Raw genomic sequence first — 22,394 nt, 5'->3', positions numbered from 1 at the left:
AACCATAGTTTTAACTATACGAACCTTTGTTGGCAATGTGATGTCTCTACTTCTCAAGATGCTGTCTAGGCCTGTCATTGCCCTTCTCCCAAGAAGCAGGCGTCTTTTAATTTCGTGGCTGCTGTCACCATCTGCAGTGATCTTGAGCCCAAGAAAGTAAAATCTCTCACTACCTCCATTTCTTCCCCTTCTATTTGCCAGGAGGCGATGGGACCAGTGGCCATGATCTTTGTTTTTTTGATGTTGAGCTTCAGACCATATTTTGCGCTCTCCTCTTTCACCCTCATTAAAAGGTTCTTTAATTCCTCCTCACTTTCTGCCATCAAGGTTGTGTCATCTGCATATCTGAGGTTGTTGATATTTCTTCCGGCAATCTTAATTCCGGCTTGGGATTCATCCAGCCCAGCCTTTCGCATGATGAATTCTGCATATAAGTTAAATAAGCAGGGAGACAAAATACAGCCTTGTCGTACTCCTTTCCCAATTTTGAACCAATCAGTTGTTCCCTATCCAGTTCTAACTGTAGCTTCTTGTCCCACATAGAGATTTCTCAGGAGACAGAAGAGGTGATCAGGCACTCCCATTTCTTTAAGAACTTGCCATAGTTTGCCGTGGTCGACACAGTCAAAGGCTTTTGCATAGTCAATGAAGCAGAAGTAGATGTCTTTCTGGAACTCTCTAGCTTTCTCCATAATCCAGCACATGTTTGCAATTTGGTCTCTGGTTCCTCTGCCTCTTCTAAATCCAGCTTGCACTTCTGGGAGTTCTCGGTCCACATACTGTTTGAGCCTTCCTTGTAGAATTTTAAGCATAACCTTGCTAGCGTGTGAAATGAGTGCAATTGTGCGGTAGTTGGAGCATTCTTTGGCACTGCCCTTCTTTGGGATTGGGATGTAGACTGATCTTCTCTAATCTTCTGGCCACTGCTGAGTTTTCCAAACTTGCTGGCATATTGAGTGTAGCACCTTAACAGCATCATCTTTTAAAATTTTAAATAGTTCAGCTGGAATACCATCACTTCCACTGGCCTTGTTATTTGCAGTGCTTTCTAAGGCCCATTTGACTTCACTTTCCAGGATGTCTGGCTCAAGGTCAGCAACCACACTACCTGGAGTATACGAGACATCTATTTCTTTCTGGTATAATTCCTCTGTGTATTCTTGCCGCCTCTTCTTGATGTCTTCTGCTTCTGTTAGGTCTTTTCCACTTTTGTCCTTTATTATAGAAATCTTTGTACAAAATGTGCCTTTCATATCTCCAATTTTCTTGAACAGATCTCTGGTTCTTCCCATTCTATTGCTTTCCTCTATTTCTTTGCATTGCTCGTTTAAGAAGGTCTTCTTGTCTCTCCTTGCTATTCTTTGGAAATCTGCATTCAATTTCCTGTATCTTTCACCATCTCCCTCGCATTTTGCTTGCCTTCTCTCCCCCGCTATTTGTAAGGCCTCATTGGACAGCCACTTTGCTTTCTTGCATTTCCTTTTCATTGGGATGGTTTTCGTTGCTGCCTCCTGTATAATGTTACGAGCCTCCATCCATAGTTCTTCAGGCACTCTGTCCATCAAATCTAAATCCTTAAACCTGTTCCTCACTTCCACTGTGTATTCATAAGGGATTTGACTTAGATTGTATCTTACCGGCCCAGTGGTTTTTCCTACTTTCTTCAGTTTAAGCTTGAATTTTGCTATAAGAAGCTGATGATCTGAGCCACAGTCAGCTCCAGGTCTTGTTTTTGCTGACTGTATAGAGCTTCTCCATCTTTGGCTGCAGAGAGTATAATCAATCTGATTTCGATGCTGCCCATCTGGTGATGTCCATGTGTAGAGTCGTCTCTTGTGTTGTTGGAAAAGCGTGTTTGTGATGACCAGCTTGTTCTCTTGACAGAACTCTATTAGCTTTTGCCCTGCTTCGTTTTGAACTCCAAGGCCAAACTTGCCAGTTGTTCCTTTTATCTCTTGATTCCCTACTTTAGCATTCCAATCCCCTATAATGAGAAGAACATCCTTCTTTGGTGTCACTTCTATAAGGTGTTGTAAGTCTTCATAGAATTGGTCAATTTCAGTTTCTTCAGCACCAGTAGTTGGTGCATAAACTTGGATTACTGTGATGTTAAAAGGTCTGCCTTGGATTCGTATCGAGACCATTCTATCATTTTTGAGATTGCATCCCAGTACAGCCTTCGCCACTCTTTTGTTGACTATGAGGGCCACTCCATTTCTTTTACAGGTTTCTTGCCCACAGTAGTAGATATGATGGTCATCCGAACTGAATTCACCCATTCCCGTCCATTTTAGTTCACTGATGCCCAGGATGTCAATATTTATTCTTGCCATCTCATTTTTGACCACCTCCAACTTACCCAGGTTCATGGTTCTTACATTCCAGGTTCCTATGCAATATTTTTCTTTACAGCATTGGACTTTCCTTTCGCTTCCAGGCATATCCGCAACTGAGCGACCTTTCGGCTTTGGCCCAGCCACTTCATCAGCTCTGGATCTACTTGTACTTGCCCTCCGCTCTTCCTCAGTAGCATGTTGGATGCCTTCTGACCTGAGGGGCTCATCTTCCAGCGTCATAACTTTTATATGCCTGTTGTCTTTGTCCATGGAGTTTTCTTGGCAGGGATACTGGAGTGGCTTGCCGGTTCCTGCTCCAGGTGGATCACGTTTGGTCAAAACTCTCCACTATGACCTGTTCATCTTGGGTGCCCTGCTCGGCATAGTTCATAGCTTCTCTGAGTTCTTCAAGCCCCTTCGCCACGGCAAGGCAGTGATCCATGAAGGGGTATCTACACATAAAATTATTTTGAAGAAAACCTGAGTCGTGAAAGCACATGGCACCAGGTAATTTGGCGTGGAATGACCCGGAGAGAGAGAGAGAGCACTGCTTTAGTGGGGAGAGAGAAAGAGCTGGCTTGGCGGGGAGAGAGAAATTATTTATACATACATACATACATACATACATACCCTGCCCATCTGGCTGGGAGAGCTGCTTTGGGGGGGGAGAGCTGCTTTAGGTAGGGAGAGGAAGGGCTGGCTCCATTTCCTTCCCCACTGCTTAAACTCCCCCCTCTCGTGTCCAGTTAGCCACCTGCTTCCACACACGCATCCTGCATGCACTCCTCATCCCTGCAATGACAATGGGTTACTGACAGTTTTTGATACTGGGTAGATCGTAGTTTATTTGAAGTTGGTTTATTGCTTTCATTTTATGGATCAATGGTCTCATTAGATAGTAAAATTCATGTTGAATTGCTGTTTAAGGCGTTGTTTTTAAAAGTCTGGAACAGATTAATTCATTTTGCATTACTTTCTATTGCAAAGCATGCCTTGGTTTTGGAACGCTTTGGTTTTGGAACAGACTTCTGGAACGGATTAAGTTTGAGAACCAAGGTACCACTGTACTGAAGGCTGCAGGAAGGAGACGTGCAGGAGGGTCTGAGGGGCTTGCACATCCCTCTTCTTATGCAATTGTAATTGTGTGTGGCAAGTGAGGAAGCAGGGGAAGGGTTATTCCACCACTTCTCTGGATTATTCCGTAACTCCTGAAGCAACACAATTTGCTGCCCTTGGGGGATGCTGACCTGCTCTGTCTCTGCATGAGTCCTGGAGGCAAGGAATGCTTCATTCAGAGCCAGTGGATGGCTCTGTAGTTGGATAGTTCATTATATTCATTGCCATGGTCCTACACTTTGTCGAAGGGAAACTCCCCTCCGGAGTAGAAATCATGTATCTCTTTAATTTGAGCAGGCTGAAAGCAAAGAGTAAGGCTACTGTCACTTCCATCATGGAGCTTCAGGATGCTGATGACAACATAGTGTGCGCACGCACAAAAGATTATCTCCAAACCATCCTAAATATCTTCGCAGAAGCTTACGAAAAGCTTGGCCTATCCGCTCAACATCCAAAAAACCGAAGTGCTACACCAACAATCACAAAATAGCCCCTCTGCAGTGCCACAAAAACAACTTAATGGTGTAACATTGGAAAATGTCAATCACTTTTCCTACCTGGGCAGTTATCTTTCCATGAGGGCCGAAATCCAGCATTGCCTGAGCTCTGCGAGTGCAGCTTTCTCCCGATTAAAGGGCAGAGTGTTTGAGGACTAGGACATTCGCAGGCAAACGAAAATGCTTGTTTACCTTCCCACCGGAGCAGTACCTATTTATCTACTTGCACTTTGACGTGCTTTCAAACCACTAGGTTGGCAGGAGCAGGGAAAGAGCAACGGGAGCGTACCCCATCACGGGGATTCGAACTGCCTACCTTCCGATCGGCAAGTCCTAGGCTCAGTGGTTTAGACCACAGTGCCACCAACAATTGGGAAATACTGGCCTGCAAGCACTCCAGTTGGATAACAGACTTTAGCAAAGGTGCCATGGGTTTTGAAGATGCTCAAACTCAGGAGGAAAGGGAGAAATGTGCTAAAAGGGAGGCACACTTGGCAAACCCTCACCATAATCAACTCCTACCTGGAAACCTATGTGATTGCCAAAGAAGGATAGTTCTTAGCTGCTCCAAGCTCAGAAAGCAAGTATTTCAAGATATAAGCTATTATGTAGGAAGCACTGGCCTAGATAGCTGGAATAGGGAGCAAGAGAGAAAGGAGCAAAGATTTGGACAGGGTGGCAACAAAAGTCAGTACCTAAAGAGCAGCCCTATGGGATTAGATCCGAGTGCCTTTAGTCCGGCATCCCATTTTGCAAAGTGGCCCCAAAGATGCCTCTGGGAAGCCCAGCAGCAGCACAGGAGCACAATAGCAGACTCCTGTTCACAATCCCTAGCAGCTGATATTCAGTGACATGCTTCTCCTGAGCCCAAAGGTCACATAGAGCTCTCATGGTCTCATTCAGGGCTTCCCAAACAGGAGTGTATGGACCACCCGTTGTCTGCGACCTACATGCAGGTCATCTATGGCTTATCTGTGGGAGCAGCAGCTGCTTTTGCTGCTCTTAGAACCTGGTGGTCCATCTGGAACAGGGTGGCCCAATGTGTAGCCCTCCAGGCCTTTTCGGGTGGCCCTTGGCAACATTTGACACCCTCTCCAGTCCTTGTGCTGCCTTCCCAAGGCCCAGTACGTGAGGGGCTTTGGGAAGGAAGCTTGAGGGCTCTGACAGAGTCCTCCTTCGCAAAGATGAGTTTGTGCTTTCCCAGCTTTGGGAAGGAGGTAGGAGGGTTGCTGGACCCTACCAGAGCCTTGTGCCTCCTTCTCAAATCCCTACCTGGCTCTGGGAAGGCAGCATAAGGACTGGGCAGGGTGTCAAAATAGTGTTTGCCTGCTGATGAAAGAGAAGCAGGGGAAGGGCAGTCCATCTTCTCATGGATGGAAGGGAGTTCTGTGACCGAGAAGGCCCTCTCTGATATCCTCATAAAACATGCCTGTGACCAGGAGAAAGGCCTCCCCAGAAGATCTCAAAGCCGAAGCCAGCTCATCTAAGGAGATCAAGTCCTTCTTTAGGACTTTGTAGGCCAGAGCTTGGAATTGTACCTGGGAAGGGACCAACAGCCAGCGGAGCTGTTGTAACAAGGGGTTGCCATTCTCCTTGCAACAGGCTCCAGTCAGCAATCTGGCCACAAAATCTTGGACTCCCCAAAGGTTCTGAAAACTTGCTGAAGGCAGCCCCACACAGCTCGCCTGACAGTGATCCAAATGGGGTGCAACCAAGGCATGTATTGCCATTTCTTCTTCTGACTGTCCTGAATCTGCTGCTGTCAGTTGGTCTGGGTGTTGTGAGAAAAAGAGATTCATTTCACTCTTACCCTCTGTTTCTGCCATGCATCTGGTTCACACATCACTTTGTTCCTCTGCCCTTGATGACTGACAACTAAATGTGGCAGGCTGATTTCAATAGTCTTACACCCTGTGGAACTCAGAAGGGGCTTGCTTGTGTGTGTGTGTGTGTGTGTGTGTGTGTAGATTTATAGATAGATATAGAATTGCACTCTGAACAACATTTCATTTGGGGTGATTGGTTGATACAAAAGTTATACGTGTAGTGAATGTTGGTGGCTCATTGATGCATGAAGATCATTGGCGGACGTTATGTTGGACTCATGAATTAACTGCTGAGTCCCATCGTTATCCCACACTCCTAGACATATATGTGTACCTTTATGTATCTGCATATAGGAGGACACTGCTGGTTTTTTGTTTCAAAATCTCCAGGGCTACGGAGGAGGGCTGGGATTAGAAAAACAGTCTCTGGATTTTACTAAGTAACCTGTCAGTTCTGCTGGTTTGACATAGCAAGTTTCTCTTGTCTTTCTGAATATCCTCCAAATGCTTCAACATTTCAGGAATGGCTTCTTTGCGTGGGGCTCCTGTAATTTTCTGTGGAGAGAAACTCTTTGGGTTTAGGGCAGATGGGGCTGTGGCTCCACAGGAGAATTCAAGCTATGCAGTCAGCTCTCTGCCCAGCTCTGGGCGTGTCCTGAGCAGGGTGGGGTGCTTTGCTAGAAACCCCCTCAGCCAAGAGCCCTGCTGGCCCAGACCACAGAAAACCCACCTGGGCCAGCAACCTGTTCTCGCAGTGGCCACTTGGAAGCCTTCCTCAAGGGGAAATCCCATAACAGGCTTTCAGGGGAGGCAATAGGTAGCGCAGAGCTGGCCCAAGGCTTTTTGTTGCCTGAGGCAAAGGACAAGGTGGCTCCTTGGAGATCCTTTCAAGAACAGCCTTTCTTTCCCCAACCTGGCACCCAGCTATTTTGGACTATAGCTCCCATTAACCTCTTGCTGGCTGGGACTGATCTGAGTTTGTAGTCCAAAACATTTGGAGAGCACCGGGATGGGGAAGGCTGCCTGAAGGTGCTGCAAGACTCTGGAATTGTGTATGCAGTTCCTGATGAGTGAATAAGGATCAGTTCAGGACAGACCATTCATTCTGCTATACAGCCTCAAAAAAAGTTGCTTCTGAAGCCAATTCAGGAAAAGGCTTTTGCAAAGTAAATTAAGGCAGCGTCCAGCAAGCAAATGAAGCAAAGGATAATTGGCTGCCGGTGTGTGTGTGTGTGTGTGTGTGTGTGCGCGCGCGTGCGCACACACCTCTGTGCCTGTGCCTTGTCAGACAGGCACTGACTCTTGGTGTGGATAAATATGAGTGGCCTTTTATGCATTGTCAAAATAACAGAGAGGGCACAGATTTGTCTAAAATGTACACGTGCTAATTTGTATGTATGGGGTCAAATGTGGAAATAAATACAACAATGTAAATAGAAACAGGGAGGGAGGCTGTCACCAGGCGGACCTGGGTGCCTGCTCACTCTGCTGCCTAGGTGCAAACTACTAATGCACAGCTTTGAGACCCTGCACATCTCCCTTCTTTGGGTTGTCTCTCTTTAAACCTGACTGGAATTGGACCATCCTTCCAAGAGAGAACTGTTTTCTGTTGCCCAGGACAAGTGCACCCCCAATGGTACCAGCCTCAGCTGTGAAACACTGGCAGATTGGATGGTACATCACACACATGTATTTTTCCTTCCAATATTCTTCCTGGCTCTTCTCACAGTTCCTTTCTTGTTTCCTTGTTAATAAATGTTTGTGTGTGTATTTGAGGCGGAGCATTACAATATAGAATTTCTGTTTCAGGTACCGAGATGCCATGGGCTTTACAAGTTATGCCACTAGCCTTTAACTATCTATGGTTCCTTAAAGTCAGTATCTTTCCTGTGTGAAGCAAGGTGTCTGCAGCTGTTCAGCCCAGGGGTTTTCTCAGAATAGTTCTTCATTGGTATATTTATCTGTGCACATGTCCAGATGCCACAGATGCTGAATAAACACCCTGGGCCTCTCCCTTAATATAAATAATAAAGACGATGTTCAACTCAGATGGGTTGACAGGTACCTTAGCAATTGCACACAAACAGGCAAAATTTACCAGCAGCTTGGTGCACCCTGTGGTAATCTTCTGAAAAATCTTCTCCCTCCTGCTGCCAAAGGGGGGAAAAAGTTTTTGAAAATCCTGGGAAAACTGAGCTTTTGAGCAGGCCCAGGCAGTTCTTAAATCTGACATTGTAAATTGCAAAACTCACTTTTCTAGCTGTAACAACCAGGAATCTCCCATGACATCTTAAAGGTGAGCAGATTTATTGTGGTGCCTGCATAGCTGATGAGGCAAAAGGGTTTGCCTCATCAGAAGTATATTTTCCTTTCCTAGATGTTATCTAACACAGTGCTTTCTTCATTATACAAGTGCTTTACAACTACTACTACTACTACTACTACTACTACTACTACTACTATCATCATTATTTATTGGGTCAGGGAAACTCTTTTGCACAATGTGATTCCCTGCGGAACAGTACAGAACATACCTGTAGGTACACTGAGATGATCTTTAGAGGCCCTTCCACCAGCTGGCCATGGGAGAGAGTTTCTTACCCCCACATTGCCCCACACCAGGGGTGATGGGTTGGTGCCCACGTTCACATCTTTCCAATGCCACGCACAACCCCCAAGTTCCCCTAATCCTATGTAACTCAGGCCACAACCTCCCCACACATTTAAAGCACTATGCTGCCACTTTAGCAGTCATGGCTTCCCCAGACAATCTTGGGAACTAGTTGGGGAATCTAGTTCTAGATTTTAAGCTGCTTGGGGTGAGGACCCTTCCTCTCATTCCTTTGAAAAGAGCCATGTACATGGATAAGGCCGTATAAATAGGTAATAGTTCTCAAGCCGTGTTGAATTCTATGGATTGTGCTGCTTCAATTTTGTGCCTCTGAGTGTCCTGTTGTTTTAATTGTTTGATATTTACAGTCATCTCCAACTGATTTCTCCTCAGCATTGACTCTTTTAAATTAATGGGCCTAGGTTCGCCAGGTCTATTAATTTCAGTGGGTCTACTCTGATGTAGAACTAGCTTTGGGTACAACCCTTGATGATGAGGTGGTTGTTTTGAAATCATTTTTGTAAGATGCCTTGGAGGTAGCAGTGCTGGTGGGTGTGCAAACATTTTTTCAACAAACACATGAAGCCACCTGGCTGCTCCTTTTTGCTGTGCCATTCAATAAGTTAGCTTCATTAACTATACGTAAATCCGAAAATCTGAGATCCCTTCAAAATTGGTGCCAAAGTTTTGCAGTCGTTTTTTCAGTGAAAACCCTGCGATTTGCAGCGCCCCACAAACAGAGCAATAGAACATCAAACCTGGAGGTCAACCAAAACCCCAACATCATCTGAATCACCGCAAACTGGAACCACGCTGGTTTGGAGTGAATTGGACAACATTGGGCTTTTGGGCGACCCTGTGGCCCCCGGGTTTGAGGGTCTATTGCTTCATTTGTAGGGTGATGCAAAATGCAGGGTTTTCGCTGCAAAACACTGCAAAACCTTTGCCAAAGTTTGGTGCTGGTTTGGAGTGAATTAGACAACGTGGGGTTTGGGGGTGTTAACTACGAACCCTTGTTTGATGTATCAATTAGTCCGTTTGAGGGTGCTGCAAAACATGGGGGTTTTGCTGCAAAATGACTTCAAAAAATTGGCACCAGTTTCAAGGGGATCACAGATTCTGGGGTTCATAATCAATGAAGCTAAATAAATTCCCTAAGTAGGCTTAGGCACTTTGATTTCCGCCTTGCTGCAACCTTGTTAAGTAATGACACAGGCAAATAGCTTGAGGGGAGTTGCTGGTTGCAAATTCTGCAGCTCCCCTATGAGTAAATGATGGGAATTTACTCAACATTCTACATACTACAGAACATACTACAACATTCTGCAAATGTTGATTTATTTTGAAAATTGATCGAACTCCTGTGGACTTGTGTAATTATCTATCTATCTATCATCTATCTATCTATCTATCATCTATCTATCTATCTATCTATCTATCTATCTATCTATCTATCTATATCTATCTATCTATTGTCCCTTGCTTTGCATGTTAAGGAGAATGCTTCTGATCTAGCCTCCTTCTTGATAGGTTAAAAGAAAAACTTATCTCTATCCATCACCTCCACACTGTTTGTCATGTCATAATCTCTTTATCATGTCCTTGGTTAGTCTCTCCCCCCGCCCCTGCCCAAAAGTTGCCCAAAACTTTAACCTACAGGTGGGCAACTTGTGAATTTTGGCCTAATTGTATGTGGGTGGCCCCAGCTACCCAATATACAGTCATTTACAGTTTTAAAACATTTTATATAGTGTTGATATCCATGTACATGGCACTTCTGTAGAGGAATAACAAGATAATAGTCCCCTGCCCCAAGGAGCAAACACTTTCATTTTTTAAAGGAAAGAGGGTAAAAAGAAGGAAGAAGAATGCTATCCACCACCAGGGTTTGCTGGGGAGAAATCTTTATTTATGAGCCATATTCTTTATTGTCTTGCCCCCTCACTCTCTTTCCCTAGAATCACTTGAAGATGACATGCCATTTGTGGCTGACATTTTGGAGGAGAATGTGCACCTAAAAGGCTCAGCTTCAGCAGAGAATGAATGGAAAGCAAAGCCTGCAGTCCCACACGCCAATGAGGTGTTCACGGCAGAAAGCAATATTGGGATTGGCGTAGGTCCATCCATGACCCCATCTGCACCAAGGCCAGAGCCGCCCACGGAGCAGCAAATTGTGGAAGAAAGTGCTGCCCCAGAGAGGTCAGATCCAGACCTAGCTTCAGCAAGTGCTGTGCCCGCAGCAACTCAGGAAGAACAACAGGGGACGTCTTGGGGATGTGGAGTAGCACCCATTGAAGGGATTTCGGAAGCCAAAGGAGTTGGTGAGACACCTGTGATCAGCAAGAGTAAACTCCCCAGGGCAAGACCAGCTGCCCTCCTGAAGAAGATGGGAGGAGAGAACCCTGAGACCGAAACGGCCGCAGAGAGCTGCCCCATCCCCAAAGCCTCCTACCGCTTTGACCCAGAGGAGTACAACGAGAACACCAACCCCTTTGTGATTGGGGGCTCCAAGCTCCAGAACTCCCCCCCGGCATCCCAGCCAGGCTTTGCTCTTCCACACAGTGACCCCAAGGTGCTGGGACTGGGAATTGCTGGTGAGTCGCAGGGCCGGGCTGTGAAGCTTGAATTTGATTTTGCCGATGGTGTGGAAAGTGCAGAGTCGAAGAAAGCCTTGCCAAGGAAAGCCGGAAGGAAGCCAGCCAGCAAACTGTCTCCTAAGAAGCAAAGAGCTGGTGCCAACCGACCCACTGTGGGCACTGAGGGGGCAGAGAAAGCCCTTGCTGCAGATCCACCCGAGGTGCCCCTCCCCAAGCTCTCCCACCAGGTGGATGCCATCCATTGGGATGGACCTAGTTGTAACCCCCTTGCAGGGAGTGTGGGCTTGCAGAGCTCGCCAGTCCTTCCGAGAGATTCCTACAACCTTGATGCACCTGATCCTTTCAAGCCCACCCAGACCTTGGCTGGCCCAGGAGCCGACTCCTGCCCCTCTGCGGAGAACAGTCTCAATGAGATATTGGAGCTGCAGACCTTGGAGGCCTGCGAGGGTGAAGAGCTGCAGAGCGGTTTGGCCTCTCCAAAGAAGCCCAAGTCCCGGCTGATAATGTGAGTGAGGGGCGGGGATTGGCTTTGCTGCAGGGTAGCACAGAAGCCCCATAGTTTACAAGGCTCTGGGCAGGGCCGAGCGTTTTCTAGACCCACCAATGCACCTCATCTAGCACCCCAAGGAAATTTCTTCACCCTGCTAGAATCCCCTGATTCTGGTGGAGGCAGCAAAAAATAAAAGCACAATGGTCCAGGGCTGGGCTGGGCTGGGGAAGTTTCTTCCCCTCTGGCCAACCCAGCACCCCAAGGGTGCTGCATATTACCCACCCACCCAGGCATCTGGTCCCTCAATATGTTTTTTGTTACTGTGGGTTGTGCCAGGTACTCAGAGTAGAGCCATTGCAGTTAAAGGACTTAGTTTATATTGTCTATTCATTTCAGTGACTGAGTATGACTAAGATTGGATGTAACCCAACAAATGGGGTTGGTGGAGTCTGTTAATATCTGGGGGTAGTTATTACTTATTTATTGAGAGTATTTGCACCTGCTCTTCAGCCAAAAAGGCTCCTGGAGTGGCTTACATACAATTGAAATAGGACAGTCCCCACCTGCAGACTCACAACCCCATGAAAAAGACACACAAGGGGAAATGGGCAGGGAGGGAAGAGGGAAAAAACAGCCTCAAGCCCCAATTCTTGACTGTTGCTCTGATAAGGAATGGCTGGCCCAGTTCAGGGGGAGGAGGCACCTGGTGCAATGAGCCTCCCCCTGAGGCAGCCTGGCAGAATGGCTGCCCCAGTTGACAGCAGAGAGAAGAGGAGGCCTGCGGGGCTGCCCTGAGCTTCCCCTGCCCCCTTGCTCTCAACACAATTTCTACTGGGATTCTTCATTTTTCCCTCTGGGGTGCAGGGAGCAGTGTGGTGACTGTTTTTCTCTCACTCTGAACTCTTCCAGGTATGGAGTTTTGCTGTGAAAAAGTCCCAGAAGCTCATGGGCTGCCCGGTTCCCTGGCCTGAATAAATATTTGCAGCTGGATAGAGGGCAGTGTCTGTTGTCTAGCTGCTCTAGGAGCATAAGGATGGAGGATGCAAGGGTGTCCCGTGGGCCCAGGGCAGTAGTCGCCAAGCTCTGTATTTGCAGGGATTCTAGCAAGACGTGGGGGTGCAGAGGGGCCACGAGAGAAACAGCTCATTGTTCCCAAACACTACCACCCAAGCATTGGGCCATTAAATAACCTATGGCCTGTTCAATGTGGGGTGAAGGGGGACTGTTGTTATGACTGTTTCTTTTTTATGCTGTGTATTATGTTTTTATTATTATGCTGCGTAAATTATCTTCTTAATGTTGTAAACTGCCCTAAGATCTTTGGATAAAGGGCAGTATAAACATTGAATTAACAGCAACCACAACAGCTTCAGCAGGGGTGGGAATCTCTGGCCTGGGGGATGAATGCAGTCCTCCAAGCCCTTGGGATGCTGCCACACACACACCCGGCCTTGCTTCACGTCCTCCTTGATTGCTTTTGCCTGGCTGGAATATGTCCTTGAACTCTGATAAGGTCTCTTGCTTGGATGGAGGGAGGATTAAAAGCCTTGTGTAGAAACTAGCCTATTGGACAGAGGTAAAATTTGCACCCATTTTTCTGCCTGCCAGTGAGAAAGGCTCTCCAGCCCTGAAAAATGGAATGCAAGTGTGGGAATTGCCTGATTGAATGCTCCATCCTAAGAGAGATCGTATGTGTATTGCAATTTAAATATTAAAGCTCCTTGCACACAGAAACCTAGTATAGTGGTACCTCAGGTTACGTACGCTTCAGGTTACAGACTCCGCTAACCCAGAAATAGTGCTTCAGGTTAAGAACTTTGCTTCAGGTTGAGAACAGAAATCGTGCTCCGGCAGCGCCACAGCAGCAGGAGGCCCCATTAGCCTCCTAATGAAGTGGTGCTTCAGGTTAAGAACAGTTTCAGGTTAAGAACGGACCTCCAGAACGAATTAAGTACTTAACCCGAGATACCACTGTATGCCAAGGGGAATGGTTTTAGCCTTTTCTTCATCCTGACATTTTGACCAACACGGCTACCTATCTGTAACTTCATCCTGACATGTTAGTTTTCTATATATGGTGTACCTCACGAACTTCCTCTGTGGAGAATACAGCCCCCCCCCACCTGCTGTGGTAGGATCCAGCAATAGGTTTTCCACATTTGTTTCCAGGGTTCTGGGTCCCTGCAGCAAATGTAGGTTTTTAGATTCCAGCACTGAAAATTAGGAAAGTTCTTTTTTAAGAGAAGCAAAAGATTCCTGTCTCTTCAGGGTGCTGTGGAGCAGGGTCATCTCTGCACCTGCCAGGCTGAATAATCACTGGATGTCAGGATGAAGGTTAGGTGATGTGGGGCTTTGAAGTCTGGATGTGCCAGGATTTCAAAGCGCAGGGTAGATTCTGAAAGCCCTTTTGCCAGCAGTCCCCTGCTGCACTTTAAACCTCCAGAAACACTGGGCTTGTTGCTTTCAGACAACCCCACACTGCTTTTGCCTGCACATGCCTGCTCCCAGCAGGGGAACTGGGGCGTGCAGCCAATGGAGCAGGATTTAACCCCAGCTCATCAGCATGGGAACTGTCATGCAGCCAAAGCAGAATAGAGCCCCTCCCACAGGACAGAGGTTCCCTAATTCTGCGATGGCCCCCTCAGCCTCTGCTTAAATGGCCACCTTCCCTGGGAGGCGAGGGGAAAGCACTCCCCCCTCAGGCCCCGAGCCAGCCCTAGCTGGAATATGAAACGATCAGAAAGCTGGTGACTTTGGAGGTGGGAAAATCTGATTCTGCCTGCGAAGCACAAACGCTTATTGTGCAGGAAACGAATCCTTTTCTCCTTGGGGCCCTCCCAGCCGTTTGTTATTTACAGCTTCCATGCAGTCTCGGGAGCCAGGGTTCCAAGGGCGCTGGTGCCGGCCGGAATAGCCACAGGCCCCTGGGAGCAAGCAGACCCAAGGCCTTGGGGAGGTTGTGGTAGTGCTTGTGTCTTGCTGCATCTTCTTCTCCTGTAACACACCTGGGTTCAGCAGGGACTAGCAAAGGGGTGAGCTCCAAAGCAGTTTCAGCCCTGACGAGATTTCTGTGTGTGAAGTGCTTCTGCATCCAAGAGAGCGCATGTATACCTGATGGGAATCCTTGGTGGGTTGAGGCTCCCCTGCAAGCACACAGCAGCTGTGTATGCCCACAATGCCAAACAGACAATTCTGGCTTCAAAAAGTTAGTGCACAAGTGGTCTGTGCTAGAAAAGGGTTTCCTTTGCAGCCACTTCACTGCTTCTTTCAGGTGAGTAGCAAAACAAGCCAGGATGCAGCTCACAACTATAGCTTCCTGCTACATGTAAACCTGGAAATTTTGGTTAATGGATTAAACACAAGCCATGGTTTGATACTGGCTTCATATCTTGTCTTCATTTGAAACCGTGGTTTCCAGGTTTTCATTCAACAGGAGACTATGGCTGTGAGTTGGGTCCTGGCTTGTTTTGCTACACAGGTGAAAGGAGGAGCCAAACAGCCCCAGAGAGGCTCTGCATCTGCAGAAAAGCTCATGCGCAAGTATTTTTGCCTTTGCATTGTGTGCAAACACGCCCCTCCCCCTATATACATGAAGCAAAAGATGCTTGGGCATATGCAAGCATCACAACCTCGTAACATATGGCTCCTAGAAGGGCTCCACCTGGAACTAAAACGTAAGAGTTTTGCTATGTTGGAAGGTGGTCTGTATTGTTCCAGCCCTAGTAGCGTGGTTGGCAATGCACAGTATTGTGTAGAAGTTCAGTGCATTTCAGGAACTGGGATGTACTGTAGGGAGAGGATAGTTGTCATAGATGTTAAGCAGCTGTTCATAGCCTATGCAAATTAACAAATACAGTGGTACCTCTAGTTACGTACTTACTTCGTTCTGGAGGTCCGTTCTTAACCTGAAACTGTTCTTAACCTGAAGCACCACTTTAGCTAATGGGGCCTCCTGCTGCCGCTGCGCCGCCGGAGCATGATTTCTGTTCTCATCCTGAAGCAAAGTTCTTAACCCGAGGTATTATTTCTGGGTTAGCAGAGTCTGTAACCTGAAGCGTATGTAACCTGAAGCATATGTAACCCGAGGTACCACTGTATTGGTATGACAAGTTTGCAAGAACTGAGCTGTTAGATCAAACTAGAACTTTGTCCTAAAGGTCAACTCTAGCTGCAGTTGGCTTTGAGTAGTGCTAGGTCTACACTATGCTAAAAATGCAAGAAACCTGTGCCTGGTAATCCTGGCTCTTCCCCCTCAAAACTGAATTTACAACTTTGCAGTTTCCCCTCCATTGCACAGTTCTGCAGTTTTTGTTTTGTCTCGTTTTACTGCTCTTTTGTGCAATTTCTTTTTGTTCTTCTAGTCATACTGAGGAGCAGGCGCCACATGGAGCTAATACTCTTCCGGCTTCTGAAATGGCAGTGGGGGTTGCCAGTGCAGAAAATTCAGGGCTGCTGCTTCCCTGATAGGCAAGGGACTGGGCTGGATGACCTCTGAAGTCTCTTTTGCCTCTGTGATTCTATGTCCACACGTACTGAGGCATATTTTCATAGCCATGAGGGCTAGAAACCTGATTCTCAGGAGGCTAAATTCTATTCCCCCGTGTAGCATCTCCAGCCTTACATCAACAGGGGGCTCACATAGCCCTGGCTCTGAGTTATGCACTCATTTGTAAGGTTTCTGCACACCAGCAGCAAACATTTGAAGTTTTACATCTCTTCTTCGCATAGACTTTCCACTCATAGTATGACTTCTCTATTTATCCAGGGAGAATATATATATATACTGAACACACACACACACACACACCCTGGGTCTTTTACATGTTCTTTTTCTTTTTCCTCTCCCTCCATCTCTCTACCTTTCTTTCTTGTCTGTTCATTTTTGGTGCTTCAGGACTACAGAACAAGTGAAATTTCTCTGTTTTCTGTTGTAAGTACTCATTTCCTTTCTTTTTCTTGTGTTCCTCTTTGGGTTTTGGTGTTTTTGTTGATCTTTTCTCTCCCTCCCCCTCTCTCTCTTCACTGCATGCAGCTTCCTCGCCTATTTATTCTGAGATTTTTGTCTGTATCTTCTCTCCAGCCTCCTCTTAGAAGACCATAATTTCACCTGCCAGCTTAGCTTTGCAGCAGAATGAGGCCAGGGAGATGGCTGGGCTGGCTGTTGTGGCACGCTTGCTTTCTATGGGTTTCCAAGGCATAACAAATTCTGTGTGTTTGCTGTGTGCCCCCCCCCACTCACTCCCCCCAAAACATTATGGCTCTTCTTTCATTCCAAAGCCAAGAATTCGTTTTTGGTTAGCCCACCTTTGTTCAGAAACAAATGTCTGGGTCTTCAGTAAAAAAGCCACATAGTTTCAGAGATCATGGCCCTTCACAGTCTCTAGTGGGGAGCTTCAGCTAGCCCTTATCTTCCACATTGCAGAAATGGAAAACCTACAGAACTAGGCACGGTAAAAGTTTCCCCAGAACAGAGTGGGGAGGATGTGGTCCTCAAGTCCCAGGTGTCATGGCCAACAGCGTAGGGAGTTACAGATAGGTAGCCGTGTTGGTCTGCCATAGTCAAAACAAAAATACCTGAAGAAGTGTGCATGCACACGAAAGCTCATACCAAGAACTAACTTAGTTGGTCTTTAAGGTGCTACTGGAAGGAAATTTTTTTGTTTTGAGCGTAGGGAGTGACACCAGTTATCCGCCCTGCCATCTGAAGAGAGGCTGCAATAGGCGCCTTTTCTTGCTTTAGGAAAAAGGAGAGCCTGAGGCAGCACTTGGGGAACCTTCTTCATCCCAAGGGCCACCTTCTCTTCTGGGCAACGTTCTGGGGGCCACCTGCTAGCAGTAGGCAGGGATCAAGGCAGAAGTGGGCAGAGGAAGGACTGCCATGTTGATCTTTGTTTATAGGACCAGTTTCCACACACAGCTGGGACGCAAGAGGCATCGCTGCCGCTCCGGGACACCTTTGCCAGAGAGGGGTGTGGTCTACAGGGAGGGGCATGGCCTGGAGAGAGTCCCAAGGGCTACAGAGGCCACACTGGGCTCCTGGGCCTGAGTTTCCCCACTCCTGGTATAAGGCCAAGGCATAGATCCTCTATCAAATCCTGATGGAGATTTTCCCCATCACATTGGATGGATGGGCAGTTTCAGGGCAAACCAAAGTCAAGTCTTCCTTCATGTTGCTGTGGCAAGATGACTGCGAGGGCTAGCAGCTTAGAAAGGGGGATTAGATGCCTATGGGGTGGGTCTTACTGCATGACGCCTCCGTGGTCAGAGGCAGCAAGTGGATGGCAGCTGTGGCAAGAGGGGGCTCTTGCTGTCCAGCTTCATTGGTGGGTTCCTAGCACTGTGTTCAGTTCTTTATGGACCTGAGCTGCTTTGGGAGGCCAGTTCTGCATGAAAAGCAGAATGAAATCTGCCCAGCCTCTGGCATAAGTCAGGCTTCCTGGCTTATCATGGTGTTTCTGTGAATGAGCTACCTGCTGGCGCACTCTGCCTACTCTCGCCTCCCCTGGCAAGAGGTGCTGTGCCCATTACATCTGAATGGGGCATCATGATTTGCACAGGGCTTCGCAGGCAGAAGCAGCTCTCCTGCTCCTGGGGAAAGCTTTTTGTTCCACTGTGCTTTCCTCTTGTGCCCTTTCCCGCAGTGGCATCACTTGGCTTCCTCTTCCAAGTCCACAGCAAGAAAGAAAATCTGTAGATGCCGCCACATCCATGGTATTGTTCCTCTGCTTCTCCTGGAAAGTGTTAGTCCACTTGGACTAGATGATCCTTGCAGTCCCTTCCAGCTGTACAATTCTGTGGTGCTATGATTTCAGTTTCAAACATTGTTGAGCCAAAGTCATTACAAGAGGCAAAGTTAACTTCTGAGATGCTTTAGCAAGACACCAGTAGCAGCGTAGGAAGGTGCCTCGTATCAAATCAGATAATGGATCAGTCTAGCTCAGTATTATCTTCTCTGACTGTCAGCAGATCTGCAGGTATTCAGGAAGGACTCTATCCCACCCTACCTGGAGGTGCTGCGGGTTGAACCCAGGGCCTTCCTGCATTTAACAAGTACTGTGCCGCTGAATCGTCACCCTTTCCCCAGCTGGATAAACTGACCCGGCTGCTTAATATCCAGGATTGGCTGAGTTGGCAGCAGACCTGTGTTTGCCCTCGTGCAAAACGGCTTTTAAGTGTTGGCTGTTTCAGAGTCCATGGTCTTTTGAGCACAGTAGCCGTTGTGTTGGTCTCTCCCTTCTTCTCTCCCCATCTCCTGCTTTAAGAAAGGACATGGCCTTCCCTGCTCAGGGCTGAGATCTGCTATGCCAACAACGTGGGTGCCAATTCTGGTCCTGGCATCTGGTCCTGCCTACTTGCCTCCCTCCCTGACTCCTCAGCTCTCTACCCCACACCCAATAACAGAAAGTCCAACGCTGACCCCATCCTCCCTTTCTCTCTGCAGGAGTGGCTGCAAGGTGAAGAAATACGAAGCACCGTCCCTGGTTCTCGATGTCTGCTCCCAGGTATGGGGTAGCCAAGAACTGCCACTTGCTCCCCACATTCACAGGAGAGAAGGCCCACACGATGGCTATAGTCTCCCTCCACTGTCAGAGGCTGTGCACCTCTGGGGGGGTCGGGGGAGAGCCGTGGCGCTCAGGTCCTGCTTGCAGGCTTCCCTTAGGCATCTACTGGGGGGGACGTGAGAGCAGGAGGCTGCATTCAATGGGCCACTGGCTGGATCCAGCAAGGCTTTTCTTAAGAAGTAATCCATGTGGAAGAGCTTTGGATTTGGAGAAGGGTTCCTTGCACTAGCAGCCGGGGACAGGTGCACCTTCCAGAGTTGGCATCCTTGGGACTCTGCCTGGGCCCACGTCCCTCAGAATTACTCTGTGCTGTTCCTGCCTCTATCTGCCCTCTTCCTACTGTCCAAAAGGAGACGAGGGAAGAAGAAGGAATGGCAGTTTTTGCTTGCCTTGCTCTTTCCTGCAGGGCAGTGGAGCCGATGGGGCACAGGGGAAGAGGGCAAATAATAATAATAATAATAATAATAATAATAATAATAATAATAATAATTTGTACCCTGCCCATCTGGCTGGGTTTCCCCAGCCACTCTGGGCGGCTTCCATAGAAACCAGAAAACACTAAAATATCATACATTAAAAACTTCCCTGAACAGGGCTGCCTTAAGATGTCTTCTGAATGTCAGGTAGTTGTTTATCGTTTTGACATCTGATGGGAGGGCGTTCCACAGGGCGGGCGCCACTACCGAAAAGGCCCTCTGCCTGGTTCCCTGTAGCTTTGCTTCTCGCAATGAGGGAACCGCCAGAAGGCCCTCGGCACTGGACCTCAGCGTCCGGGCAGAACGATGGGGGTGGAGACGCTCCTTCAGGTATACTGGGCCGAGGCCGGTTAGGGCTTTAAAGGTCAACACCAACACTTTGAATTGTGCTCGAAAACGTACTGGGAGCCAATGTAGGTCTTTCAAGACCGGTGTTATGTGGTCTCGGCGGCCGCCCCCAGTCACCAGTCTAGCTGCCGCATTCTGGATTAGCTGTAGTTTCCGAGTCACCTTCAAAGGTAGCCCCACGTAGAGCGCATTGCAGTAGTCCAAGCGGGAGATAACTAGAGCCTGCACCACTCTGGCGAGACAGTCCGCGGGCAGGTAGGGTCTCAGCCTGCGTACCAGGTGGAGTTGGTAGACAGCTGCCCTGGATACAGAATTGACCTGCGCCTCCATGGACAGCTGTGAGTCCAAAATGACTCCCAGGCTACGCACCTGGTCCTTAAGGGGCACAGTTACCCTATTCAGGACCAGGGAGTCCTCCACACCTGCCCGCCCCCTGTCCCCCAAAAACAGTACTTCTGTCTTGTCAGGATTCAGCCTCAATCCATTAGCCGCCACCCATCCTCCAACCGCCTCCAGGCACTCACACAGGACCTTCACCGCCTTCACTGGTTCTGATTTGAAAGAGAGGTAGAGCTGGGTATCATCTGCATATTGATGGACACCCAGTCCAAACCCCCTGATGATTTCTCCCAGCGGCTTCATATAGATGTTAAAAAGCATGGGAGAGAGGATGGAACCCTGAGGCACCCCACAAGTGAGAGCCCAGGGGTCTGAACACTCATCCTCCACCACCACTTTCTGAACACGGCCCAGGAGGAAGGAGCGGAACCACTGTATAACAGTGCCCCCAGCTCCCAACCCCTCTAGACGGTCCAATATCAAATGGCAAAGAGGGGAATCCACTCAGGGAACGGTCCACACTGAGGGCATCTTAAGAACCTAAAGCAGACCCTGGAATATAGGTTGAGTCAGACCATTGGTATTCTCTGCAGTGGGAGCCGCCTTGTGCCAGAATAGGCTACCTATCAGCTCCAGCACTGGCAGGAGGTCTCCAGTCTTCCAGAGAGGGTCCCCCCCCCCCCGCCAGCCTGAACAGGAAGAACCTGAGCCTTGTTTGAGATACAGCATGAGCTGCACCACGGCCCTTCCCACGGAGGCATCCGACTGCCTGCCTGTTAGGAAGACAAGAGCTGCAGGCTAAATTAACTCTTTTCCCAGAAGCTTTTTTTAAAAAGAATAATAATCAAAATATTTATTTGTTTATTTAAACAAGAATATACACCTCAGTTGCACACAAGAACCGGGGGGTGGGGGGAACGAATGACAACTAAAAATAAACATGCTCATACAAAGCACAAATCTGAGTTGTTTCCTTCTCATTCCCCCCCTCATTCCCCCCCATTATTACTGGCATTGAAAAGTAGCATTTTTTAAAAAAATGATTTATTTAAAAATATCAGGATATTGTCTTTGAGATCTTGTGATATTCTCACTTTAAAAGGTTACTAAAAATTCCAAATAGAAGCATATTTGAACATTTCAATCATCATTAATCTATGAAATACATTTTGCCATGTACCGTATCAAGAATGAATCTTTTTTAGAGGGGTGTCCTCTGGTGTACCTTAATTTTCAAGTTTGCTTTTCAGTGTATTAGCTATGGACCAGATTTGACTCTACCAGATATCCTTATTCAACCCCCCTAAATATTTTCATTTTCTTGCAAGAACCATTTTGGTGGCTGACAATAAATATAGAATCAATTCAATGTTTTAAGAAGCTGGAAAGTGAGAAGAAGTGGAATGGAAGGCACAGACAGCTGTCCCTGGGCACTTCCGGATTCCTCCCCCCCCCCCATTAATGTTATCCAAGTCCTGGGCAACGGGCTGATCCCTGTTTAACTGTCTCCTTGCTTGTGCAGGACAACGAGGAAGCCGTGCTCGCCTCCAAAATCCCAGACCTTTCCAAGCGAGATGGGCATGCCACTGACGAAGAGAAACTGGCATGCACATCCTCCAGTCAAAAGGCAGCGGACTTGGAGGCGAAAGGTGAGCCAGAGGAAGACCTGGAGTACTTTGAGTGTTCCAATGTTCCTGCGTCTGCCATAAATCATACGTTTTCATCCCCAGGAGAAGGTACGAAAGTCTCTCCCTCTCTGTTTCACGCTCCCTTGTCTTAACCTTTAACCTCCCCATCCTATGCCCTCCAGGTATTTGGGACTACAGCTCCCAACAGTGCTGGCTATTCTGATGGGAATTGCAGTTGCCAACACCTGGAAGGCTCCAAGGGAAGAAGCGGCACTTGGGGAACGTGTGTGTGTTTCTTGAGAAGACTGTCAGCTGATAAATGGATTTTGGGTCAAATGGGCACCTGCCATTTTGAAAGAAACTGTCTTCTGTGTGTTCACTCGGATGTAAGCCCTGCTCCATTTGATGGAACGCTCAGTCCCTAGCAAACGTGTTTAGGATTGTAGCCTTAATTCCAGTTAAGTTTCACTTAATGTGCTTATCACCAAAGCCCATGTAAAGGTGTCTTTTTGAGATTGGGAAGCAGACATCTAATTTCATGGCCATGCATTCACTCACCACCACCACC

At 47.7% G+C, this 22,394-nt stretch overlaps 1 protein-coding gene across 5 annotated transcripts in view; it reads left to right on the top strand.

Moving 5' to 3' along the window:
• TACC1 (transforming acidic coiled-coil containing protein 1) overlaps positions 1 to 22,394 on the top strand; it is a 109,171-nt gene that overhangs the window by 48,280 nt on the left and 38,497 nt on the right. For 3 of the 5 annotated variants that reach the window (XM_081890890.1, XM_081890887.1, XM_081890891.1), the window contains 4 exons: positions 10,345 to 11,488; positions 16,368 to 16,403; positions 18,915 to 18,975; positions 21,721 to 21,934. In XM_081890890.1, the coding sequence (XP_081747016.1) occupies positions 10,362 to 11,488; positions 16,368 to 16,403; positions 18,915 to 18,975; positions 21,721 to 21,934 (1,438 nt within the window). In that variant the 5' untranslated portion in view covers positions 10,345 to 10,361. The remainder of the gene's footprint in view (positions 1 to 10,344; positions 11,489 to 16,367; positions 16,404 to 18,914; positions 18,976 to 21,720; positions 21,935 to 22,394) is intronic. The other 2 variants (XM_081890889.1, XM_081890888.1) reach the window with 2 other exon arrangements.

The sequence above is a fragment of the Podarcis melisellensis genome (genome assembly GCF_964234715.1).
Source record: "Podarcis melisellensis genome assembly, chromosome: 15".
In the NCBI taxonomy this organism is placed as follows: Eukaryota; Metazoa; Chordata; class Lepidosauria; order Squamata; family Lacertidae; genus Podarcis; species Podarcis melisellensis.
The sequence above is the reverse complement of the archived record's forward strand: the minus strand, read 5'-3'. Positions and strand labels throughout refer to the sequence as shown.